The sequence below is a fragment of the Geotrypetes seraphini genome, chromosome 2 (genome assembly GCF_902459505.1).
Source record: "Geotrypetes seraphini chromosome 2, aGeoSer1.1, whole genome shotgun sequence".
Classification (NCBI taxonomy): Eukaryota; Metazoa; Chordata; class Amphibia; order Gymnophiona; family Dermophiidae; genus Geotrypetes; species Geotrypetes seraphini.
In genome coordinates, this window is record NC_047085.1 from 20,693,762 (window position 1) to 20,720,238 (window position 26,477).

Consider the following 26,477-nt stretch of genomic DNA (forward strand, 5'->3'; position numbering starts at 1 on the left):
GGCTAAGGCTCTTAACATTTGCATATCTTCTTCCCATTGGCTAAGGCTCTTTCCCTGCATTGTGATGTCATAGAGCTTTATGGTTATAGAAACCTAGAAACATGATGGCAGATGAAGGCCAAATGGTCCATGTAATGTAATGTAATGTAATGTAATTTATTTCTTATATACCGCTCCATCCGTTAGGTTCTAAGCGGTTTACAGAAAATATACATTAAGATTAGAAATAAGAAAGGTACTTGAAAAATTCCCTTACTGTCCCGAAGGCTCACAATCTAACTAAAGTACCTGGAGGGTAATAGAGAAGTGAAAAGTAGAGTTAGAGGAAAAATAAAAATAAAATAAACATTTTAACAAGACAGCATTGATCTAAATACTTTGGAAGGTAGAAGAGAGGAGAGAAAGGAATAGAAGCAGAAGGGGGAGCCGTTGAACAGTAGAATTCTGCAGCATCCACTATCTCCTCCTCTCCCTATTGGCTAAGGCTCTTAACATTTGCATATCTTCTTCCCATTGGCTAAGGCTCTTTCCCTGCATTGTGATGTCATAGAGCTTTATGGTTATAGAAACCTAGAAACATGATGGCAGATGAAGGCCAAATGGTCCATGTAATGTAATGTAATGTAATGTAATTTATTTCTTATATACCGCTCCATCCGTTAGGTTCTAAGCGGTTTACAGAAAATATACATTAAGATTAGAAATAAGAAAGGTACTTGAAAAATTCCCTTACTGTCCCGAAGGCTCACAATCTAACTAAAGTACCTGGAGGGTAATAGAGAAGTGAAAAGTAGAGTTAGAGGAAAAATAAAAATAAAATAAACATTTTAACAAGACAGCATTGATCTAAATACTTTGGAAGGTAGAAGAGAGGAGAGAAAGGAATAGAAGCAGAAGGGGGAGCCGTTGAACAGTAGAATTCTGCAGCATCCACTATCTCCTCCTCTCCCTATTGGCTAAGGCTCTTAACATTTGCATATCTTCTTCCCATTGGCTAAGGCTCTTTCCCTGCATTGTGATGTCATAGAGCTTTATGGTTATAGAAACCTAGAAACATGATGGCAGATGAAGGCCAAATGGTCCATGTAATGTAATGTAATGTAATGTAATTTATTTCTTATATACCGCTCCATCCGTTAGGTTCTAAGCGGTTTACAGAAAATATACATTAAGATTAGAAATAAGAAAGGTACTTGAAAAATTCCCTTACTGTCCCGAAGGCTCACAATCTAACTAAAGTACCTGGAGGGTAATAGAGAAGTGAAAAGTAGAGTTAGAGGAAAAATAAAAATAAAATAAACATTTTAACAAGACAGCATTGATCTAAATACTTTGGAAGGTAGAAGAGAGGAGAGAAAGGAATAGAAGCAGAAGGGGGAGCCGTTGAACAGTAGAATTCTGCAGCATCCACTATCTCCTCCTCTCCCTATTGGCTAAGGCTCTTAACATTTGCATATCTTCTTCCCATTGGCTAAGGCTCTTTCCCTGCATTGTGATGTCATAGAGCTTTATGGTTATAGAAACCTAGAAACATGATGGCAGATGAAGGCCAAATGGTCCATGTAATGTAATGTAATGTAATGTAATTTATTTCTTATATACCGCTCCATCCGTTAGGTTCTAAGCGGTTTACAGAAAATATACATTAAGATTAGAAATAAGAAAGGTACTTGAAAAATTCCCTTACTGTCCCGAAGGCTCACAATCTAACTAAAGTACCTGGAGGGTAATAGAGAAGTGAAAAGTAGAGTTAGAGGAAAAATAAAAATAAAATAAACATTTTAACAAGACAGCATTGATCTAAATACTTTGGAAGGTAGAAGAGAGGAGAGAAAGGAATAGAAGCAGAAGGGGGAGCCGTTGAACAGTAGAATTCTGCAGCATCCACTATCTCCTCCTCTCCCTATTGGCTAAGGCTCTTAACATTTGCATATCTTCTTCCCATTGGCTAAGGCTCTTTCCCTGCATTGTGATGTCATAGAGCTTTATGGTTATAGAAACCTAGAAACATGATGGCAGATGAAGGCCAAATGGTCCATGTAATGTAATGTAATGTAATGTAATTTATTTCTTATATACCGCTCCATCCGTTAGGTTCTAAGCGGTTTACAGAAAATATACATTAAGATTAGAAATAAGAAAGGTACTTGAAAAATTCCCTTACTGTCCCGAAGGCTCACAATCTAACTAAAGTACCTGGAGGGTAATAGAGAAGTGAAAAGTAGAGTTAGAGGAAAAATAAAAATAAAATAAACATTTTAACAAGACAGCATTGATCTAAATACTTTGGAAGGTAGAAGAGAGGAGAGAAAGGAATAGAAGCAGAAGGGGGAGCCGTTGAACAGTAGAATTCTGCAGCATCCACTATCTCCTCCTCTCCCTATTGGCTAAGGCTCTTAACATTTGCATATCTTCTTCCCATTGGCTAAGGCTCTTTCCCTGCATTGTGATGTCATAGAGCTTTATGGTTATAGAAACCTAGAAACATGATGGCAGATGAAGGCCAAATGGTCCATGTAATGTAATGTAATGTAATGTAATTTATTTCTTATATACCGCTCCATCCGTTAGGTTCTAAGCGGTTTACAGAAAATATACATTAAGATTAGAAATAAGAAAGGTACTTGAAAAATTCCCTTACTGTCCCGAAGGCTCACAATCTAACTAAAGTACCTGGAGGGTAATAGAGAAGTGAAAAGTAGAGTTAGAGGAAAAATAAAAATAAAATAAACATTTTAACAAGACAGCATTGATCTAAATACTTTGGAAGGTAGAAGAGAGGAGAGAAAGGAATAGAAGCAGAAGGGGGAGCCGTTGAACAGTAGAATTCTGCAGCATCCACTATCTCCTCCTCTCCCTATTGGCTAAGGCTCTTAACATTTGCATATCTTCTTCCCATTGGCTAAGGCTCTTTCCCTGCATTGTGATGTCATAGAGCTTTATGGTTATAGAAACCTAGAAACATGATGGCAGATGAAGGCCAAATGGTCCATGTAATGTAATGTAATGTAATGTAATTTATTTCTTATATACCGCTCCATCCGTTAGGTTCTAAGCGGTTTACAGAAAATATACATTAAGATTAGAAATAAGAAAGGTACTTGAAAAATTCCCTTACTGTCCCGAAGGCTCACAATCTAACTAAAGTACCTGGAGGGTAATAGAGAAGTGAAAAGTAGAGTTAGAGGAAAAATAAAAATAAAATAAACATTTTAACAAGACAGCATTGATCTAAATACTTTGGAAGGTAGAAGAGAGGAGAGAAAGGAATAGAAGCAGAAGGGGGAGCCGTTGAACAGTAGAATTCTGCAGCATCCACTATCTCCTCCTCTCCCTATTGGCTAAGGCTCTTAACATTTGCATATCTTCTTCCCATTGGCTAAGGCTCTTTCCCTGCATTGTGATGTCATAGAGCTTTATGGTTATAGAAACCTAGAAACATGATGGCAGATGAAGGCCAAATGGTCCATGTAATGTAATGTAATGTAATGTAATTTATTTCTTATATACCGCTCCATCCGTTAGGTTCTAAGCGGTTTACAGAAAATATACATTAAGATTAGAAATAAGAAAGGTACTTGAAAAATTCCCTTACTGTCCCGAAGGCTCACAATCTAACTAAAGTACCTGGAGGGTAATAGAGAAGTGAAAAGTAGAGTTAGAGGAAAAATAAAAATAAAATAAACATTTTAACAAGACAGCATTGATCTAAATACTTTGGAAGGTAGAAGAGAGGAGAGAAAGGAATAGAAGCAGAAGGGGGAGCCGTTGAACAGTAGAATTCTGCAGCATCCACTATCTCCTCCTCTCCCTATTGGCTAAGGCTCTTAACATTTGCATATCTTCTTCCCATTGGCTAAGGCTCTTTCCCTGCATTGTGATGTCATAGAGCTTTATGGTTATAGAAACCTAGAAACATGATGGCAGATGAAGGCCAAATGGTCCATGTAATGTAATGTAATGTAATGTAATTTATTTCTTATATACCGCTCCATCCGTTAGGTTCTAAGCGGTTTACAGAAAATATACATTAAGATTAGAAATAAGAAAGGTACTTGAAAAATTCCCTTACTGTCCCGAAGGCTCACAATCTAACTAAAGTACCTGGAGGGTAATAGAGAAGTGAAAAGTAGAGTTAGAGGAAAAATAAAAATAAAATAAACATTTTAACAAGACAGCATTGATCTAAATACTTTGGAAGGTAGAAGAGAGGAGAGAAAGGAATAGAAGCAGAAGGGGGAGCCGTTGAACAGTAGAATTCTGCAGCATCCACTATCTCCTCCTCTCCCTATTGGCTAAGGCTCTTAACATTTGCATATCTTCTTCCCATTGGCTAAGGCTCTTTCCCTGCATTGTGATGTCATAGAGCTTTATGGTTATAGAAACCTAGAAACATGATGGCAGATGAAGGCCAAATGGTCCATGTAATGTAATGTAATGTAATGTAATTTATTTCTTATATACCGCTCCATCCGTTAGGTTCTAAGCGGTTTACAGAAAATATACATTAAGATTAGAAATAAGAAAGGTACTTGAAAAATTCCCTTACTGTCCCGAAGGCTCACAATCTAACTAAAGTACCTGGAGGGTAATAGAGAAGTGAAAAGTAGAGTTAGAGGAAAAATAAAAATAAAATAAACATTTTAACAAGACAGCATTGATCTAAATACTTTGGAAGGTAGAAGAGAGGAGAGAAAGGAATAGAAGCAGAAGGGGGAGCCGTTGAACAGTAGAATTCTGCAGCATCCACTATCTCCTCCTCTCCCTATTGGCTAAGGCTCTTAACATTTGCATATCTTCTTCCCATTGGCTAAGGCTCTTTCCCTGCATTGTGATGTCATAGAGCTTTATGGTTATAGAAACCTAGAAACATGATGGCAGATGAAGGCCAAATGGTCCATGTAATGTAATGTAATGTAATGTAATTTATTTCTTATATACCGCTCCATCCGTTAGGTTCTAAGCGGTTTACAGAAAATATACATTAAGATTAGAAATAAGAAAGGTACTTGAAAAATTCCCTTACTGTCCCGAAGGCTCACAATCTAACTAAAGTACCTGGAGGGTAATAGAGAAGTGAAAAGTAGAGTTAGAGGAAAAATAAAAATAAAATAAACATTTTAACAAGACAGCATTGATCTAAATACTTTGGAAGGTAGAAGAGAGGAGAGAAAGGAATAGAAGCAGAAGGGGGAGCCGTTGAACATTTATTAGACTTGGACCCCTTGTCTCTTTTTTAATTGCATTTTCCGAGCCACAATCCAAAGTTAAAATAAAATTTTAAAGTATTTCAAATTTTTTACTATTGCAGAGCCCCTAAAATATTTTTTTCATTCACCGAGGAACGTTCATACAAACAGATTCTACAATCTAATTTCTTGAGGAACCCCTGAAGAGCGTTCGAAGAACCCTAGAGTTCCTGCAGGAAGTTTCACGTTTTATTATGGTTTGGTTTACAGTATAAAAACAATTTTTTTTTTAAATCAAGGATAATGAAAAACAAGGGAAAAGGACACAAAAATGAAAATTTGAATTGTCAAGACATGGCACAGGAGGATAAAGGGGGAGGGTTACAATTTGTAAAAAAAAAGAAAAAAAATTTGAGAAGGTAATGGGAAGAACGATATGGAGATGGGGAAAACTTAGGGCTCCTTTTACAAAGCCGCGTTAGTGATTTAACGTGCGTAATAGCGCGCGTTAATTTTCCGGCCACGCTAGCCGCTACCGCCTCCTCTTGAGCCGGCGGTAGTTTTTCGGCTAGCGCACGCTAAAATGTTGCGTTCGTAAAAGGAGCCCCTAGTTAATCCATTTATCTAAATCTCGAAAGCATCCTCGAAGAGAGAGGTTTTAAGGTTCGATTTGAAACGATTAGTTAGTTTCCAGTCTTAGCGCTATGGGGAGGGCATTCCAAAGTGTGGGAGCGACTACAGAATAAATGGTTTTGCGAATTGTGTCATAAACTAACTGACGAACGGATGGAACCGTAAGACGATGTTGCTGAGACGATCGTAGTGTACATGAGCTTTCGTACGGGGTCAGAGGTCCTTCGATAAAGGGAGAGTGATTGGCCCCCATCGTTTGAGAATTACTGATCTAACTGTTAGGTTACTACTCAGCCATTGAGTCTGGGAGCATGGAATATCTTTTGAGGTTAATCAATAAAATTCCTCTCTCTGATGGTCGGAAACAGATTTCCTTGCTTTGTTGATGTCTTCATAGTATATCACAGAACTTGACTTTTGCATTCCACACAGCATTTTATTACAGTTAATAGACAACTGAGTCCTTTTATTAAAGTAGGCTAATGGTACAATTTAGGGGGTGAAGAACTTTTTTGTGCATGAAAGAGGTGTGATAGTATGTGATGATTTACTTAGTGTAAGTGGCGAAGGACATAAGAAGACTTGAAGCAGTCCAGAGGAGGGCGACGAAAATGATAGGAGGCTTGCGCCAGAAGACGTATGAGGAGAGACTGGAAGCCCTGAATATGTATACCCTAGAGGAAAGGAGAGACAGGGGAGATATGATTCAGACGTTCAAATACTTGAAGGGTATTGACGTAGAACAAAATCTTTTTCAGAGAAAGGAAAATGGTAAAACCAGAGGACATAATTTGAGGTTGAGGGGTGGTAGATTCAGGGGCAATGTTAGGAAATTCTACTTTACGGAGAGGGTAGTGGATGCCTGGAATGCGCTCCCGAGAGAGGTGGTGGAGAGTAAAACTGTGACTGAGTTCAAAGAAGCATGGTATGAACAAAGAGGATCTAGAATCAGAAAATAATATTAAATATTGAACTAAGGCCAGTACTGGGCAGATTTGCACAGTCTGTATATGGCCATTTGGGGGAGGATGGGCTGGAGAGGGCTTCAATGGCTGGGAGGGTTTAGATGAGCTGGAGTAGGTTTTAACAGATATTTCAGCAGTTGGAACCTAAGCACAGTACGGGGTAGAGCTTTGGATTCTTGCCCAGAAATAGCTGAGAAGAAAAAATTTAAAAAAATTTTAATTGAATCAGGTTGGGCAGACTGGATGGACCATTTGGGTCTTTATCTGCCATCATCTGCTATGTTACTATGATGTTAAGGTGGCCAAACAGGTTAAAAATAACAACTTTATTTTTGTATACCGCAGTACCACAGCAGTTCAAAGCGGTTTATAAAGGAAGAGACTGTACACAGTCTCTGAACAGTCTCTAAAAAGACAGCGATGTTACAGAAAAGACTTTCAAGTTACATTAGCAAGTCAAGAGTAGCCGGGTATATCCGGAGGCATATCGGAGATACAACAAGGCAAGAAGGGAGTCGGAGAAATTTATCAAAAAAGCGACGGTGAACGTTAGAAGGATGCTTGGGTGCATCGGGAGAGGAATGGCCAGTAGGAAAAAGGAGGTCTTGATGCCCTTGTATAAGACTCTGATGAGACCTCATTTAAGCCCCCTCCTCTTTTATAAAACCGTAATGCAGTTTGTAGCGTCAGCCACCACAGTAACAGCTCCTATGCTCATAGGAATTTTATGAGCGTCGGAGCTGTTACCGCTGCAGCCGGCGCGAAAGCCGTGCTACGGTTTTGTAAAAGGGGGAGGGTTAGAATATCGTGTACAATTCCGCACCTTCACAAAGATGTAAACAGGATGGAGTCTGTCCAGAGGAACGTTGCTCAAATGATCGTTGGTCTTTATCATAAGGCATAAAGATCTCGATATGTATACATTGGAGGAAAGGCGGGAGAGGGGAGACATGATAGAGATATTTAACATGAGGCGAATCTTTCATTTGAAAGGAAACTCTGAAGTGAGAGGGCGCAAAAAGAAGTCGAAAGGGGATAGCTTCAGATGTAACCTTAGGAAATACTTTTTTTTACGGAAATGATGATGAATTCTTGGAACGGCCTCTCGGTGGAGGTGGTGGAGACGAAGAATGTGTCTGAATTCAAGAAAGTCTGGGACAAGTACATTGGATCTCTAAGGGAGAGCCATATGGTCTTTATTTGCCTTCATTTTTTCTGTTTAGCGCATTCTAATGATTATTACGTTCTAAATGTTAAAGAAGCTGATAGGTATAAAATGGACTTCTTAGCATTTAGTGCATGCTAAGTTTTAGTGTGCTCTAAATCCATTAGCGCACCTTAGTAAAAGGACTCCAATGTCTAAGCACTCTCTACTGAAGACAGACTGTCTGGTGAAATCAGTTAGCTTAGCAGGGTTTAAAAAAGGTTTGGATAATAAAATCTGTTTTATTACTTGGGATCTATCTAGGTAGTTGTGACCAGGATACTGGGCTTGATGGACCTTCGGTCTGTCCCGGCATGGCAATTCTTATATTCTTATGCTAAGCATCCCTAGTACATAAATGTGCTCATTGCCTAGGTCAATCAGCATAGGGGAGTCTGATGAATTCTGCAAAGCGCTGACGGGCTTTCTCAGGCAGCATGCTCTGCTACTGTAGAACAAATGAGCTATTAATATAATTGAGCGAAGACCAATGCAAAGTTTATGTAAATATTATTACTCTTGAATGGGGCCCAGCCCCGGAACCTTCCATTGTTTACTGCTGAGGCAAAATGCGTCAGTGAAGAGAGGTTACGATATGGCAGCCCCAAAGGGTTAATTCCATTTCCTTGTTATGTTTTGTGTGCTGGTGCTTTCCCAGGAAACCCACAAAGGAATGTGGAGGGTTTTTTTTGGCCACAAGCGGCAATAGGAATGTGCTGTGAAGGAAGAGATGACTTAATGTGCATTCATCTTCATTCGGTCAGCAGTCTTGTCGTTGAGTTCAGCTGCATCGCCTTTCTTTGCAAGAGTGGGGGAAGAAGGCTTGTCGTTTCATAGGTGTCTTTTCACTATTTTCACAACACATCTATATTTGTTTACTGTGCTTTAAAACCTATACAGTACACAATGAGCGTAATTCTATAACTGGGCACCTACTTTTCTTTATGGAATACGAATGAGTGTGGTAGGAATTGCGGTTATATTTAAAGGGCAAGACATCTACACCAGTCTTCTAGCGAAACTGACACTTTGATATTCATGGATGTCTAAAAGGTACCGTATTTTTCGCTCCATAAGACACACTTTTTTCCTAAAAAAAAAAAAAAGTGGGTGGAAATGTAGGTGTGTCTTATGGAGCGAATATAACCCTTCCCCCCCCCCCCGGTACCTTTTTAAAATTCTGGTCCAGCGCTGTATCGGCAGGAGCTTTCCGCGCTACTGCCCCTCCCTCGCTGGATGGCTGCCTCCTCATCTCTTGCGGTAGAGTCAGGTGCGAGCCCGCACTGCTCCCTGAATGGCTGCCGTCCAGCAAAGGAGGGGCAGGAGCACAGAAAGCTCCTGCCAATACAGCGCTGGACCAGAAATTTAAAAAGGTACCGGGCAAAGGTAGGGGCTGCCTGCCTACCACTAGACCTGCCCTGTCCCGGCCTACCACTAGAACACCAGAGGGGGATAGGGTACAGAGCAGGGTGGAGGGACAGGGTACACCATTTAGTTCAGATTTATTTTTTTATTGTTTTTTCTTCTCTACAGGTAGGTGTGTCTTATGGTCAGGTGAGTCTTATAGAGCAAAAAATACGGTATTTGAAAATTGACTTTAACGTTAGAGGATGAAAAAAATAAATCTGGGATTTTGGTTTCAGCCAAAACTGAATCCGTGGCTGAAATTTGCCACATGGATGGAGTCAAGGCCAAGGCCACCCCCAACCGAAAGTGGGTCACATGGGCTGATAACCAACTGCCCGACTGAATACTTTGCCACCACCACCAGCACCAAAAGCTGCTCCTGCCACACTCTTAACCACCCAAAGTAATTCCCACCACGCAAAACTGGCCTGAAATATGGATTCGGTAATGTTTCATTTTGGTTGAAAATGCAGGTGTATTTTTGACTGAAACTCTGCAACCGAAAACTACCACCTCTAGGCGTTTTCCGTGCCTACCTTAGGAGCCGTGGTGATCTAGTGACCTGTTCAGGGCAGGAGAAAACCCCACTTACTCCTGCCCATACCAGATCCGATCTTAAAAATGATTGGCACAACCTCTTACGGCAGCCCTGCAAAGCTACAATGGGAAGCCGCAGCAGTCATTTTGACTGTACAGCCAATATGAGCTGGAGTGACAAGAGATCACTCCTGCCCCGAAGAGCAGGACTTCCAAGGAAGGCCCGGAGAAAGCCTATGGATGATGGGAGGAACAGCAGTTTTCAGATGGGGGGGGGGCAGTTTAGTTTCAGCCAAAAATGTACTGCCATTTTTGGCCAACACCAAACATGGCCAAATCCAGATTTTGGGCCACTTTTAGCACCAAAACTGAAATTTAGTTGGCTTCTACTTTCTTGTGGATGAGGTGTATCGCCTTATGATACATAGCACCAAGCATGGAGATGCGTGGTTGTTTCCAATTTAGTGCTACAGCATCTACCTATGGCTGTTGACTATGCACTATGTTGTCCATAGTTGGGAAGGTTCAGTGGACCGATTCAGCTTGGGCTCAAGGGATCTGAATTGGGTGATGTCAGAATCTCCCGTTCCTAATTGGCATTCAACCAAAGTCTACCGGACACTTCAGGATTGTTTCTCATTTTGCAGAGGAGTTGGACATCTACTGCATTGAATGATGTCTCCAATCAGCAGCTGTTAAATCACTGTCCATTTTGCGGAGTGAGGAAGCTGAAGAATGGGGTTCAGCATGTAAATTTTGTTCTCCATTAGATTTGAGGTAGACAAATGTGAGACAAAATGAAACATAGAAACAGGACGGCAAACAAAAAGCCAAATGGTCCATCCAGTCTGTCCATCGGCAGCATTCACTACACTATCTCCTCTTCCTATTGGCTAAGGCTCTTTACAGCTGCATTGTGATGTCATAGAACTTTATGGTTATGGAAACATAGGGCTCCTTTTACTAAGGGGCGCTAGCGTTTTTAGCACATGCAGGATATTAGCGCGCGCTATTCTGCGCATTAATGCCCATAGTCACCAAAAGATATTCCTATAGTAGACCCAAACACTAGCGACTTCTGTAAGATAAGTTTCCAGATCAATACGGAGAAAAGATCTCAATGTTTCCCAGGAATACACCCGGGAAACTTCTGTGACAAGTATACAGTTGCCATAGAGAAACACATCCTTGGACTCAGAAAAACTCCCTTTAAGGTTAAATAAGTTAAATAAGTAACAGTTCAAAAAAATTTTTGCTTCAAATTTTCTTGTATAGATAGGAAACAGGCACTATTGATAACTTTATGTCCTCTGGCGTTGGAAAAATCTTCGCGGTTGAAAGTATGCTCCCGGGACTGGTTTATTTCATAGCTCAGAATTCCCAGCAGGCTCTGTTTTCGCAATAACGCTGCATCGGGGGAATTTATTGAAGAGAGAGCTACCGCTTCAAAGATCCTCTTCCATTTTCTAGAAGAAGATCTTTGAAGCGGTAGCTCTCTCTTCAATAAACTCCCCCGATGCAGCGTTATTGCAGAGAGCAGGTGGTGCTTAACTTTCTATCCTGTGACAGCTTCAGGATACGCTGAAAATTGTACACTTCTCCCTCTGTATTCGCGGGGGTTAGGGGCAGAGCCGGCCCGCGAATATGGAAAAACCGCAAATAATATTTGGGCCGGTTCTGCCCTTATCCCCCGCTTCCCCCAGCTATTTTTAGCCCTGTAAGCCCCCCCCCCTTAAGCCTTTTCCTGATGGCCTAGCGGGTTTTCAGGGCAGGAGCGATCTTCCCATGCTCCTGCCCCGTGCAGATCGCTCACAGGAAATGGCTCAAGAGACTACGGGAGCTCAAGGCAGCCATTTCCTGTGAGCGATCTGCACGGGGCAGGAGCGTGGGAAGATCGCTCCTTCCTGAAAACCCGCTAGACCACAAGGTAAGGCTTAAGGGGGGGGCTTACAGGGCTAAAAATAGCCCTAAAAATGAAAAAAACAAAATTTTTCTGGTCAAAAATCGCGAATAACCGAACCCGTAGATACGGAATTCGCGAATATGGAGGGGGAAGTGTACTTCATTGTGCAGGGCATTCCAAGCCATTGTTTCAAATTTGAAAGATCTTAGAACGCCTGTTGTTTACCACGTTCTTGAGAAGGGATTTAGAATTTATCTTTGACTATGAATGCACTCCAACGCTCCTGCCCCTCCTCCACCCACAGAAGACATCCACTATGACCAACTGAGTTCTATCTGACTTGTTTTGTTTTTTTTTCCTTCTTTCTAGAAAACGCAGAGGAGCTATCAACAGCAAACAGTTAACGTACTTGGAAAAATACCGGCCAAAGCAGAGGCTTCGATTCAAGGACCCTCACAACCACAAGAACAAATGCTGCCTCATGTAATCTCAGTGACTTTTTTTTTTTGCCAAAACGCACAGAGGAGAGCAAGCGAGCCGGACACAGGGTTTCACAACACAGTCGTGGAGGGCTTCAAGTCGAGAAGCAGAGCTGAAATTTTCTTTTTAACTGGATACTCTCTAGTCATAGATGTGAAAATGAAGATGATGGAAAAATAATTTACATATCTCTAAGGCCTTATAGAGTTCCGTTTTGTGACGGTTACAGAGGTGGCTACCACAAATGGTGGTTTGGAGTTAAGGAAGGAAATGTATTTTTGGTTTTAAAAATCTATTGGGTTGGGGGGGGGCGGTTGTGGGGGCTGTTTTCTTCCTTTTCTTTTTGCTTGGGGATAAGTAAAGAATAACATGTTTTGCTTCACGCTCTTTGCAAAAGTTTAAAAAAAAAAAAAAAAATTTCCTTACGAAAGTAAATCAGATGTGGGCTGGACCGGATTGCCAAAGCTCTACTGACAGAGGGAAACTGCAGTTCAAAGGCAGTCTCTGACCTCATTGTCTGCTAGTTTTGGTAAACTGTTCGGTGTGAAGCCACACTAAGGGCTCCTTTTACCAAGGTGCGTTAGGGCCTTAACGCACGAAATAGCACGTGCTAGACCTTAACGCCAGCATTGAGCTGGCATTATTCTAGAAGCGTACCGCGCGGTTATTTTGTGCGTGCACTAAAAATGCTAGCACACCTTAGTAAAAGTGTGTTCCCCTTTCTCCCACACATAGTCACACACCTGTAAGCTCCTGATGGGTTTTGCTCCTTTATGGCCTGGGCGTTCTGGTCTCTGATCACAGCTGTCCAGATCACCTTGCCAACACCTTGTCATTACAATTCTTCTCTGAAAGGAAAGGAGCAAAGGATTAGTAGATGGAACAGATGACCTTTGCTTATCACCCTATTTACTAATGCAAAATGGGCGGCTTTGGTTTAGCTTTGCAGGTAGCCTGAAGTTTTCTGTGTCTCGTTCCCTGTTAAAACAAAGTGGAATCATGGTTACAGAAGGACAAAATCGTATTTCAGCGGCAGCAGTTATCGATTGACACCTATTGCTTACACCGTCGGCATCGCCACGCATATATTACAGCTTTACAGGTATACTGTCTGCGGTAGACGTGGTCACCGCGGTAGTCTGTCGATGCAAGAGCAGAGCCTAGAATAAAAAGGATTTTTGAGGGGAACATAAGAATTGCCGCTGCTGGGTCAAACCAGTGGTCCATCGTGCCCAGCAGGCCGCTCACGCGGCGGCCCTTAGATCAAAAACCAGTGCCCTAATTGAGTCTAGCCTTACCTAAGTATGTTCTGGTTCAACAGGAACTTGTCTAACTTTGTCTTGAATCCCTGGAGGGTGTTTTCCCCTATAACATCCTCCGGAAGAGCGTTCCAGTTCTCCACCACTCTCTGGATGAAGAAGAACTTCCTTACGTTTGTACGGAATCTATCCCCTTTTAACTTTAGAGAGTGCCCTCTCGTTCTCTCTATCCTGGAGAGGGTGAACAACCTGTCCTTATCTACTAAGTCTATTCCCTTCAGTATCTTGAATGTTTTGATCATGTTCCCTCTCAGTCTCTTTTCAAGGGAGAAGAGGTCACCTGTCCTTTGCAATACAGTGATTCCTGTAACACTTGAAACTGTGGGTTTGTGTTGCATAATATCTTCAACTCAGCTGGAGCCATTCGTGTCTTATCGAAGAATAACTGTTGTCCCACAGTTTTGAGGGCACATTTTAGCCTTACTGTACTTCCTGGAATGGTCAAATTGAGGGTTGTTCAGTGAGCCCGAGAGACTTGTCACTGAAGCGTTAACTTTGTATGTTCAAATTTTTTTTATTGCGAATGCGAAAAATACAAAGAACAAAAGAATACAACAAGATCAAGAGAATCAACATCCAAGAACCCCCCCCCCCCCTTCCGGATCCCCCTCCAGAAGACGACCAAGAGGTATCGCAGATTCCAAAGGCCCATTCTCTGGTGTCCCATGGGCTACTTCAGAAAGGATTCCCCCCCCCCCCAAACATAAAAAAGGAGGAACAAAAAAGAAAAGGATAGGCAGTGACTGACCCCGGGAGCAAGCGCGTGGAACACCAGCAAAGCTAGGCAAGAGGATTCAAAAGGAGGCTATGACCTCTAGGAGATAAGGAAGCCAGACAGGCCCCCCAAATCAGCAGGTAACTGCGCCGAGCGTTAACCTTGTAAAAAAAAAAAAACATGTAACATTTTGGCACTGGGGAAAAAAAAAGAAACATAATGCCGACGGTCAATATTTAATTTGGAAAGTGGCATAGAGATATCTGTGTTTACTTAATGACTGTTCAGAGCTCGTGCGTGCATGCGGATATGAGAGACTCTGGGTTTAGCAGTCAGATTTTCCTTCAGGTGCGAGTGGAGAATGCAGTCCCTTAGTTACGATCTGTTTGATCTGCTCTGGATTCTGGCAGACGACCCGGAAGGAGGTGCTGAAATTAAAGCAGGAGGAGGATGTTTGTTTCCTTTTTGTAAAATAAAAAAAAAGCACATCTGTCTACACATACGGTGCATTAAATTGGAAATGGATGAGCAACTAAGTTAAAGGAAATGGAAGGGAACATGTGGTCTTTCTTCAGTGAGGCTGTGGGCTAAGAAACATGATTGAATGTTAAAATCTGGCGTTGTTGGTACTTTTGAATTACTTTTGCTCTATTCAAAGCACAGCGCTCGTGTGATATTTTGGTTCTGTCTCCTCCACAGACTGTTGTCCACATTGCACGATGAAAGCGATTGGGTGTTGTCCTTATTTGCTCATTCTGTCGCACAGACTTAGCTGTTCCTCCCCCCCTAATCGTGAACTTTGCAGAAGGATGTCGCGCAAAACTTCCAACGTCTTCCCTTCAGCACCGGAGAGCATCTCCCTCTTCAGTATTTCCGTCTGCAATCGAACACAGAATGCGTGTACTCTGCTTTCTTTTTCTTATTTTTCAGGTATTTTTTTCAGTCGGTTCCTGGTCAGGTCCCCTTCTTGGGCTTACTCCCCCAGGGAAATGACATAGTTCCGTGTGGGTGGACTGCTGCTCGCCGGCCAATCTCTCCGAGTGCCTGTGGAGCCAGCCGTTCCCCTGGGAGCTTGCTTGCCTGCTGACGTTTCAGAGGCTTGAATGCAGGTTGTGTGGACCCCCCCCTGTATAACAACCCTCTGGGTATCGGGGAGCTGGCTGCAAAGTTTCTCCCCCCCCTGACACGTTGCATGGATTTTGGGGGGTTTGGAGTTCTTGGTCGGGGTCCATCTGACCGGCAGCCAGAAGATTTTCAGCGGTGGTCCTGTTCCTGACACTTTCTGAGGCAGAAATCCTTTCCCTATGGGTAAAATAGGGAGGGGGGCTCTAAAAAAGGCAGATTCAAAGGTTTCTGGGGTTAGTCAGGCTCCCCCACCCTTTTTTCCACATTTTTTGTTTTTCAGTAAAGCTTCCACGAGCCATTTTTATCACGATGTTGCTGGCAGTGGCCATCTTGGATTTTTATCAATATTTTTTTTTTTCTTGCTTTTTTTCTGTTTCAGAACTCCTCATTTTGCTTGGGGATCAACTGTAATGGAGTCCCAGGGTCAGCCTACCCCCAATTCATGCATTTTTGGCACAGCTTTGCCGGTTGTGTAGCGGCCGTATTATATCGTGGGGCGAGAGAGGGAAGGGGTGAGAGCTTTGGGCTCAGCCTCCTGGGTGTTAGATTCCCCCAAATGCCCAGCCTTTTGTGAAAAGATCCTGTGTAGAGGCTGTACGTAGCGAGGATGTGAAATGCAAGTGCATGGAGGTAGAGTAGACCTTGCCACCCCAGTCAGGAGCCCTGCAGGGGGCCTCCTGTCCAGGGATTTCCAGAATTTGCCAATATCCTATGAAAAGCCTACTTAATGGCTTCGGGAAGCGCTGTGCTGCCTGTGGGCGCATCAGCTCTGGTATAGAGGGTTTTATGGCACAAGCAGTCTTCTCCACCTTGGTCCGATCCGGCTCCAAGTGTCAGTGACTAGAGAATGACACGGTGACAAAATTCATCACCGTTCCCGTCCCCGCGGATAACCGCGGGAAATAATCCCATGTCATTTTCTAGTGTCTATTTCAACCTCGGTCCTTCTACACCAGCATTATTCAAAGCAAAGCTTACGGGTCAGTGGTTGTGCCCAATTATACTCTGATTCTTCCCTCTCTCCTTAAAGAATGATGTGAAGATGGTTTCCCACGGTTATCCGCGGAGACGGGAACAGTGATGAATTTTGTCACCGTGTCATTCTCTATCAGTGACCAGTTGGAGTAGGGCTGGAAGTCTTTCCTCCCCCCCATCCCCCAGTTCTTTTCTTCTCGCAATGATCTGCTGCATCCTTGGAAGATTTGGGTTTTTGGGGAGGGATCGAAGGTCAACAGGCCCTCCACCTCCCAGTGTTCTGGTATGAGCATCATTAACGTGCAAACTTCCTTTTTTCCAGATCATCTGGACATCTCCTCCTTAATCCCCCAACGGGAGTCTCCAGAAGGCTCTCTCATTGTAGTCAAAACTCTGTTTTTATCTTATGACTCCGGGTTTTCAACAGCTATTTTCACGGCCAAAAGTGGATTTCACAGTAGCACAAGTGACTGTGCGTACCTCCCTTCCTAGTGAGGAAGGAGTGATGCTGAAGGATGTGCAAAAACATAAGGTAGACGTAGTCCTTAAAAGACTGTTTGAAGCACTGGCTTTGGGTGTCAAAGGAGCAAGAGCTGCCTCCTTCGTGACACATGCCTGGCATACTTCTCCAGAGCTTGAGATACCTATCCACGCATGATTATGGAAAGAGTGGATTATGTGGCAGATACTTCATTTGCCATGATATCTGCGGTATCCATACTGTATTTCTACGGTATACCTTCTTGAACTCAGTAGGTATGACGGGATATAAATAAAAAGCTATTATTATTATTATTACTGTTTGTGACATCTTAAGAGTCATGATCAAAGTTTTGGCTTACACCGTTTCTACCTGCCGGATGCTCTGGATTTGGACAGCAGGCGGGTGATTCAGCCTCCGAGGCCCCTCGCAGCAAATTACGCTTCAAGGGGCAGATGCTTTTTGGCAAGGGTTTAGACGACCTTATGGCTAATGTGGCGGATCGCCTTTCCGAGTCCCTCCCAGATGGCAGGATTTGACGTTTCACCGAGGGCAAAAGACACAATATTCATTCTCAGAGATTCTGCCAATATTCCTCCAGTTCCTGTTCCCAGAGGTAATTCCAAAGGTCCAGTCAGAGATGTAGCAACTACAGACACCAACAACCCTTGGGTTCATATGATGGCTCAGCCAATTAAAAACCACAATGATGCCAGGTCAATGGCCGCGCTCCCCTCACTTTGGCGGACAACTGGTGGCTTTCTGGAGGGAATGGGAAAAGATCTCATTAGACCGCTGGGTGCTGGACATCATTTGGGAAGGACACAAGATAGAATTTTTTCACCCTCATCTAGATCTGTTCATCTATTCCCCAGAAGGTCGACCAGTAAAGGTGCCAGGGTCTGAGCAACGGTGAACATAAGAATAGCTTTACTGGGTCAGACCAATGATCCATCAAGCCCAGTAGCCCATTCTCACGGTGGCCAATCCAGGTCACTAGTACCTGGCCAAAACCCAAGGTGTAGCAACATTCCATACTTCCAATACAGGCCAAGCAGTGGCTTCCCCCATGTCTTTCTCAATAACAGACTATGGACTTTTCCTCCAGGAACTTGTCCAAACCTTTTTTAAAACTAGTTATGCTATCCACTCTTACCACATCCTCTGGTAACATGTTCCAGAGCTTAAATATTCTGTGAGTGAAAAAAAATTTCCTCCTATTGGTTTTAAAAGTATTTCCCTGTAACTTCATTGAGTGTCCCCTAGTCTTTGTAATTTTTGACGGATACAATGACTCTTGGACATACTTGCCATAGACCCAGTGCCCGAAGAAAAATCGGGCTGCAGCTGGTACTCCATATTCGTCATAGTGCCCTAGAAAGGCACAGGAGATTTGAGGCGCATCTGGATCTAAAGCACATGAACGAGGCACTAAGAGTTCTTCTTTTCTGCATGGAGACGGTCCACTCAGTCATCATGGCAGTGGCTCTGAAGGAATTCCTTGGTTTTAGTGGAGCTAGGGCAGGGATAGAGAATATTCAGGCTGACTTCCTCAGCAGACGGACTCTGGTTCCAGGGGAGTGGTCTCTATCTCAGAGAGTGTTCACCCTCATTATGCAGCACTAGGTAAGACAGGAATTGCATCTCATGACCTCAGCCTAGAATGCGGAGACATTCCGCTTTCACATTCGAAAAGCCAAGCTGGGAAGTACAGGGCTGGACGTTCTCTTTCAACCCTAGTGTTCCTGGTGGCTCCGGACTGGCCCTGTCGGCCTTGGTATGCGGTTCTGGTACATCTCCAAAGAGGTAGATATCTCAGGCTGCTGGTTCTCCTGTCCTCAGCCAGGATCGAATTCCTATGGAGAATTCGGAGCACTTTGGTCTTATGGCATGCCTCTTAATCACACGGCCCTAACTCGTAAGGGTTATTCGGAGATTTTCATTGCTCGTAAGGGTTATTCGGAGGTTGCTCGTTTTAGAACAAAGAAGCCTGCGATGTTTGCGGCTTATGCAAACACCTTGAAGACTTTCCAGTTATGGGGCACCAGAGAGCAGGTGGAGCCTGCGAGGGCTCCTATCTCAGTGATACTAGCATTCCTGCAAGCCAGACTTGAAAAGGGTCTAGCGGTTTCATCTCTCAAGGTACAGGTAGCCAGCCTCTCATGCCTTAGGGCTCGGAGAGGCATGCAGTCACTGGCTTCTCACCCAGATGTCACTCAATTTTTGAGGGGGCACTCAGGTTACATCCCCCACTAAGTAGGCCACTCCCATTTTGGGACCTTAATGTTCTGAAGGGCCTATTTCAGGCTCCGTATGATCCCCCTGCCAGATGTTTCCCTCTTGAATCTTACAGTCAAGACAATGTTTTGGTTGCCATAGTCTTGGCGAAGTGGATTTCAGAGTTACAGACCCTCTCCTGCAGAGAACCTTTCACCCTACGGGTTCAGCAAAACAGGGCAGAATTTTGCAGAGGCTGGACGTGTGTAGGGACTTACTTCACTACCTGGGGAGGACTAATGACTCCTGGCTATCTGACCACCTTTTTGTGTTGACCAGCCGCTCTAGACAACGCATGACATCTTCCAAGGCTTCGATTGCCAGATGGATTCACATAGCAATTTTGTCTTCTTCTATTGCCTGCAGTACACAGTCCCCTATCTCAATTGCAGCACATTCAACTAGAAGTGTGGCTGCATCCTGGGTGGAATCCCAGGCTCTTTCATTTGATGAAATTTTTAGAACTCTCCACATCTTTGAAGTTCTACAGAGTAGATAATAATAATAATAGCTTTATTTATATCCCGTCATACCTTTCAGTTCAAGATGGTTTACAACAAGAGAGATTGCATAAATGCAGCCAAATTACATCATGAGCACGAAGTAGGAAGAATCAGGCAGGCGTGTAACGTAGTTATATACAACAGATGTGGCGACTTGAGAAGATGCCACTTTTGGGTCCTCAGTACTCTGGGCAGGCTCATCTGTCCTTCCCTGGACGTCTGGCACTGCTATGGTACAGAATTCTCTGTCTTTCCTGCAGAATGGAAGATTAGCGAGGTAAGAACCTAATCTTCTTTCTGTTAACCGACATAGGATTGTCTGCCCTGTGCAGTCCTTTGATTCACCTGATTTCTGCCTCGGACACTGACAGTGTCTGTCTCGGGCCCTCTTCTGTTTCTAAGATTTAGCAAAGACAAAATTACAGGGATGTAAGGGCTCCTATTCCCTTTCTGCTTTTGGGGGGGGGGGGGGATTTTATTAGTTCTACTAGTTGCACTTAGGTTGGTTCCTAGCTACTTGTGTGCTTAATTTGTTATTCACTGTTGTTATTCATTCTTCTTTTTTCATAAGTTAGAGCAGACCGGAATATAGTTTGTCACCGAGGAAGTTTCCTGGGCCTCGCCTTCTGTTTCAGTGGAATTCGATTGCTTTGGTATTAACTGAAGAGGGAGCTTTACTCCAGCGCTAAAGGGGATGAGTTGGAAATTTTGAGTGACACCCTTCTAAAAAGTTCTTGATTGGGGAAAGGAGCAGCTATAGAATCTTGTGTCTTAGAAAGAAGAGTAGTAAGGTAAGAACCTAATCTTCCATTATGCCTGATGCTCCTCTCTGGTTCCTGAAAATTTTTAATTAATCAGACCTGATGACTGCTCCTGGGTTTTAATACAGTTGTCTGTAATTCCAAAAATATTCTGTTTTACTTCTCTGTGCTATCCTCACTGTGGATTTCCCCTAACCTGGGATTAGCAAAATGCAGTGCAAGTTAGGATGGAGATGTCTCCGTCCCCCCCCACCCCCCCCCCACACACATACATACATACATACATACTATACTGCACTTTATCTATTCATCAGTTGTACAGGCAGAAGACTAATATCTCTGTTAACTGGATGGATGCAATGCTGTACATATAAGCATCAGAGATGGTCCTTGCTTTATGGAGCTTACAAACAGGACAAGTAAGAGAATTTGAGGGTGTCATTTATTATGGGAATTGGTTTAAAAGCAACTTCAGAAAGGTCAAATGTTATGCTGGATTTGAATAAGACCAGAGTCATTCACGCCTATAGCACACCAAGTTGAACGGAGCAGAGTCGAGTTAGTAGTAGAGGAGAAGGGGACAGATAAGAGTGACTTAGCTACTGAGCAGGGTTCTTGAGGAGAAGCGTAGGAAGAAATGAAAAGAAACTTGTCCTGCCTTATTGAGAGAACTCAATAAAGAAGGCGCCAAGATGTAGACACTAGGAACATATGTATGTAAACGGCCTGAATATCAGCATAATTGTACATATCAACGTTTAAATGTGAAGGTGTGTAATTTGCAGATGAAGTCTGGGCAGGGCTCACAATTAGGCACATAAATTATAAGAATACTATAAATTATAGAATAGGTGCACCCTAAAATTGCCCTCCACCTGTGTATTGTTTTCTAGCGTTGGGCCCTTAACTTTTCTATGCTAGATGGCAGGGGCAGGAAAAGAACTCGCGGGGATGGGAAAATGAGTTCCAGCGGGGACGGGGAAAAATTTGTGCCCGTGTCATTCTCTAGTACAGAAGACCTTCAAGTTAGCCTTTCTCTGATCTAAGAATCATAGAGCTCCTTTTGCTAAACTAGAGGTTTATAGCATGGGCCGGCGAGGAAAACGCTCTCATGCTCATAGAATTCTAATGAGCATTGGAGCATTTACCTCGCCAGCCCGCGCTAAAAACCTCTACCACTCTACGATGGGTTGGTATTAAAACATATAGAGGAATTCAGGCTGCCCTCTTGTGGTTCCACTATGTTTAGTGTTCCTGCCTTTGAATTAGAAGTTAATATGCGGAAGTAAGAGAACCTACTTTCCAAAATGAAGATGGATAGAAAAAAAATCCACCCTGTCAGGATCCATTTGAACCCCTTATGAGGACTGAAAGTTTGATGCCAACGCAACTGAGAAAAATAAAGGCAAAGACCATATGGCCTATCGAGTCTACCTGTTCATGCCAGCTATTATTCCATCTTCTCCCTTAGAGATCCAATGTACATGCCCCACGCTTTCTTGGAATTCAGATACATTTTTTTGTCTCCACCACTTTCATTGGGAGGTCACTCCAAGCGTTCACAATGAAAAAAGTATTTTCTGAGGTTGGTTACTTCTATCTCCTTTCACTTTCATCTTATCCTCTCTCCAGAATTTTTTTTTCCACTGAAAGAGTCTCACCTCGTGCACGTTTATGCCATCTAGGCATTTAAACATCTCTCAAGAACAAATCAGTGGTAACAAATTCAATCTCAACAAATTTCCAAAACGTTGCTCACCAGCCGTGGGTTTTTAACTAGGAGATCCACATTATTCAAAAAGGGTGGCTAAAAAGCCTCAAGAATAATTATTTTCACGCAGCAATCGCAAGTGATTTCAAGCTGGCGTTTCTATTGTCATGTTTTTCAACTGATCTTATCTTCAATTTTCAGGTGCAAAGCAGTGGGATAGTATCCTTGTTAGATCCTGACATTTATATGGGTATGAGTTTTTTATGCCAATGACAATAGAAACGCCAGCTTGAAATCACTTGCGATTGCTGCGTGGAAATAATTATTCTTGAGGCTTTTTCGCCACCCTTTTTGAATAATATAGATCTCCTAGGTAAAACCCACTTCTGGTGAGTAACGTTTTGGAAATTTGTTGAGATTTAAACGTCTCTATCATATCTCCCCTCTCCCGCCTTTCCTCCAAAGTATACCGATTGAGATCTTTAAGTCTGTCCCCATACGCCTTATCATGAAGACCACCAACCATTTTAATAGCTTTCCTCTGGACCGACTCCATCCTTTTTATATCTTTTTGAAGGTGCGGCCTCCAGAATTGTACACAATATTCTAAATGAGGTCTCACCAGAGTCTTATACAGAGGCATCAATACTTCCTTTTTCCTACTGGCCATTCCTCTCCCTATGCAACCTAGCATCCATCTAGCTTTTGCCATCACCTTTTGTACCTGTTTGGACAATTTAAGATTATCACATGCGATCACACCCAAGTCTCGCTTCTCCTTCATGCACAGAGTTTTCCCCCCCAAACCAGTGAATCACAAAGTGTGTGCCGCGGCTAGATTCTGGGTGTGCCACCAGGGATTGAGTCCCTTCTGATATTGATACCTTTCCTCCTTTCTGCCCCCACATGAACTCCGTCTCATTTTCCCTGAGCTCGAGGTCATGCCTGGAAGACCTTCAAACATGCGCAGATGTCGACATGACATCATGCATCATCATCATGTTGACATCTACGCAGGCTTGCAAGCCTTCCAGATATGGCCATGAGCTCAGGGAAAATGAGACAAAGTTCAGGGGGGGGGAGAGTGGTGCGAGTATGCCACAGAGAAATATTTGCTCTGCTAGTGTGCCGGAGACTGCCCTAAACTGTACCGATCCCTCAGGTTTTTGTAGCCCACATTTCTTAGCATTAAATTTTTGCTGCCAATTTCCAGACTATTCTTCAAACTTTGCCAGGTCCTTCCTCATACACACATATAGAGAATGGCACGGTGACAAAATTCATCACCGTTCCCATCCCCGCGGATAACCGTGGGAAACCATCTTCATGTCATTCTTTAAGGAGCGAGGGAAGAATCAGAGTATGAATGGCCACAACCACTGACCCTCAAGCTTTGCTTTGAAGAATGCTGAGATTGAGCAGCAACATTCCAGAGCAGATATTGTGATGTCATAATGCCTCATTCCACCAGTGCCTAAGAGCCAATCACATCAGTGATGTCACAATGGCTTCATTATCCTTGGCTCACATAAGAATCAGAGTATGAATGGCCACAACCACTGACCTGCAAGCTTTGCTTTGAAGAATGCTGGTGTAGAAGGACTGAGGTTGAAATAGACACTAGAAAATGACATGGGATTATTTCCCGCGGTTATCCGCGGGGACGGGAATGGTGCTGAATTTTGTCACCGTGTCATTCTCTATACTCAGAATCAGCTCCTGATTTTGTAGGTCAAATAATCATGCCAGTAGTGGTTTTGTCCGCTAATCATAGTCACCTGGGCTGGTGAGAGAAGTTCCTAAATAAGGTTAATCTATGCATAGCATTAAAACAGCTAACATTTGGCTTATTTAGTGACTCTCCCTCGTATTTTTTTTTTCTTGGCAGTTTTGTAATGTATATTCAACTTCTACAAGGTACTGTAGTAGGGGAGGACGTCCAGGGTTCCCTGTATGGGTTTGTAGTTGCATTCTTGGAACGACAAAGAACCGAAGGAGATTTTGCTTTGGGATATGATTGGAGCAAACGTGGACTTCACAGAACCCGACTGCCTTGCAACTTTTCTGAGCTGCCTTTTCTACCTGTAAATACGTAAGCTGCTTTGACTGCGTCACCACAAAAAAAGGTGGTATACAAAATCCCATTCCCTTTCCCTCTTGTATTGGAACAATGTACCTTATCTACTGTAAAGTTTATAATGAATTGTAGCTTTGAAAACCCAAGTGTCCATTGCTTTTGCTGTTTGGACATCGGCCGAGCACAGTTCAACGACTCGGTGAAAGGTGCATCATCTTGCTCCAGAAAAACCTCCTGGAAGTTCGAAGAAGATCCCTTGCGTCTGCTGCTCCAAATTGGGCTTTTCTCCATTGCACGACCTGAAGCAGATCTTCTAAAAGGGACAGAGAGGAACATATAATAATGAGGGCTTACAAGCTTTGATGTGGTATGTTTCTATACAGTATTTAGTGAACATAAGAAATGCCTGCACCAGATCAGGCCGAGGTCCATCTTGTCCGGCGATCCGCGCATGCGGTGGCCCATTTAGGTACTCCTATTTGGAGACCCGGATTTCCCGTATCCCTCAATATGATTTTCAAGAAGATTTGGGGCGGAAAGGGTGAACAAGGACATTATTTTGGCCTTCTGGGGTTTGAGCAGGTCCACACATTTCCAGGAATCTAAGGCTGCCACAACTTAAGTGTTAAGGAAAAGAAGAAAAATACTTCTGGAAAAAAAAAAAAGAATGCATCTTTACTGGGATGATTTTCAAAGTGTGTTGAACAAGTAGGGAGCAGGACTTGGTGAGCATTCATCTTAACCTCTACATCTTAACGTACTGTATTCAGATCTTAGTTCTTCATTGGAAGAGGTGGTCTTAGAGACGCTGGAATTGTATTTCTGGCTGGTTCCTGTTCATGTCTAAGAGAACAGAAGTGGGTTCTGATGGATAAACCCTTTGCAGTGAGAGTCAGAAGATGTATCTTTTGTGAGATCTTAAGCAAGTTAAATCTTCGCATTTCTTCTCTTCATCTGTCTACTGCAATGATTCCAAACCTGTCCTTGGGAAACCCCAGCCAGTTGGGTTTTTAGGATATCCACCAAGACTATGCATGAGATTAGATTTGCATTCCATGGACATGGTGTATGCAAATTGATGAGAAACAAAAGAAATTGACCCTATTCACAAAAAAGATACACAGGAGAACAAAAGATTGTGGCGAGTTGATGTCCCTACTAGTTCTAAAATTGAACTTGTGGATTAAAGCTAAAGCTCTCTATGTAAAACCGACGCGCTCAAAACGGCAAAGTTGTGCTCCAAGCTCGTATGCAAATTCTTCTTATGAATGTTCATTGTAGATAGCCTGAAATCAAGATTAGCTGGGGTTCTCCCAGGACAGCTCTGGGAATCGCTGGTCTACTGAAGTGTGAAAATTAGCTTGGTTTCAGCCCTTCAAGAACTATCATGTAGCCTCGTTGCTGGGGCAGATAGTTTCACGGGATATATATTTATACAGTATATATTTCTGAAGAGATGCATTGGATCCTGGTGAAAGGTGCTATAGAAAAACCAGATTAGTAATATGGTTACAAGTGCCTCCAGCAATTTCACCTTGATTTCTTCTGACATCCAACGGCGAAGAACTTCGGTATTGGATATGGAAAACAGGGTGACGGGACAAAAGTGCGCGAGGCTTCAGTGTGCTGACATTCCAGCGCAGACAATTCGGCGCAAGACCCAACGCGCCACCAAAAAAGTTACTTTTAAAAAGCTCCGACAGGGGGAAGCCCCACACTTTACTTCATACTCTTCGCGCTGCCGTTGGGGGGATGCAATCCCTCCCCCCCCCCCATTATAGAGAAAACTTAACTTTTCCCTAAAAAATTGGGAAAAAGTTAAGTTTACTCTATAATGGAGGGTTTCAAGCCCCCCCAATGGCAGCGCGGAGAGTATGAAGTAAACTGGGGGAGTTCCCCACTCACACCCCGCGTCGGAGCTCTTTAAAAGTAACTTTTTAGGCAGCGCGCTGGGATCTTGCGCCGAACTGTCTGTGCTGCAACTTTGGCGCGCTGAAGTCTTGCGCGCGAATGACTATGAACCAAAAACAGGGCTTAAAGCTGAAAGGGTTACAGATTTCTGCTGCCCTCCTTACACGCCTAAAGGGCACCTGATTGCACATCAAAACTGGTCACTTTTTGGTAACTAGTGCTATAAAGCAAGACACTTTTTTTCTGCAGGCCTCTTGATTCTTTGCTGCTACACTTCTCCCTCCAGATTTGCGGGGGATAGAAG

At 43.1% G+C, this 26,477-nt stretch overlaps 1 protein-coding gene across 2 annotated transcripts in view; it reads left to right on the forward strand.

Moving 5' to 3' along the window:
* The window catches only part of PTP4A3 (protein tyrosine phosphatase 4A3), a 224,017-nt gene extending 199,071 nt beyond the window's left edge, over window positions 1-24,946 (forward strand). For both annotated transcript variants that reach the window (XM_033933157.1, XM_033933158.1), the window contains 2 exons: window positions 12,208-12,321; window positions 24,074-24,946. In XM_033933157.1, coding sequence (XP_033789048.1) covers window positions 12,208-12,321; window positions 24,074-24,281 — 322 coding nt within the window. In that variant the 3' untranslated portion in view covers window positions 24,282-24,946. The remainder of the gene's footprint in view (window positions 1-12,207; window positions 12,322-24,073) is intronic.
* Window positions 24,947-26,477: the final 1,531 nt, after the last annotated feature.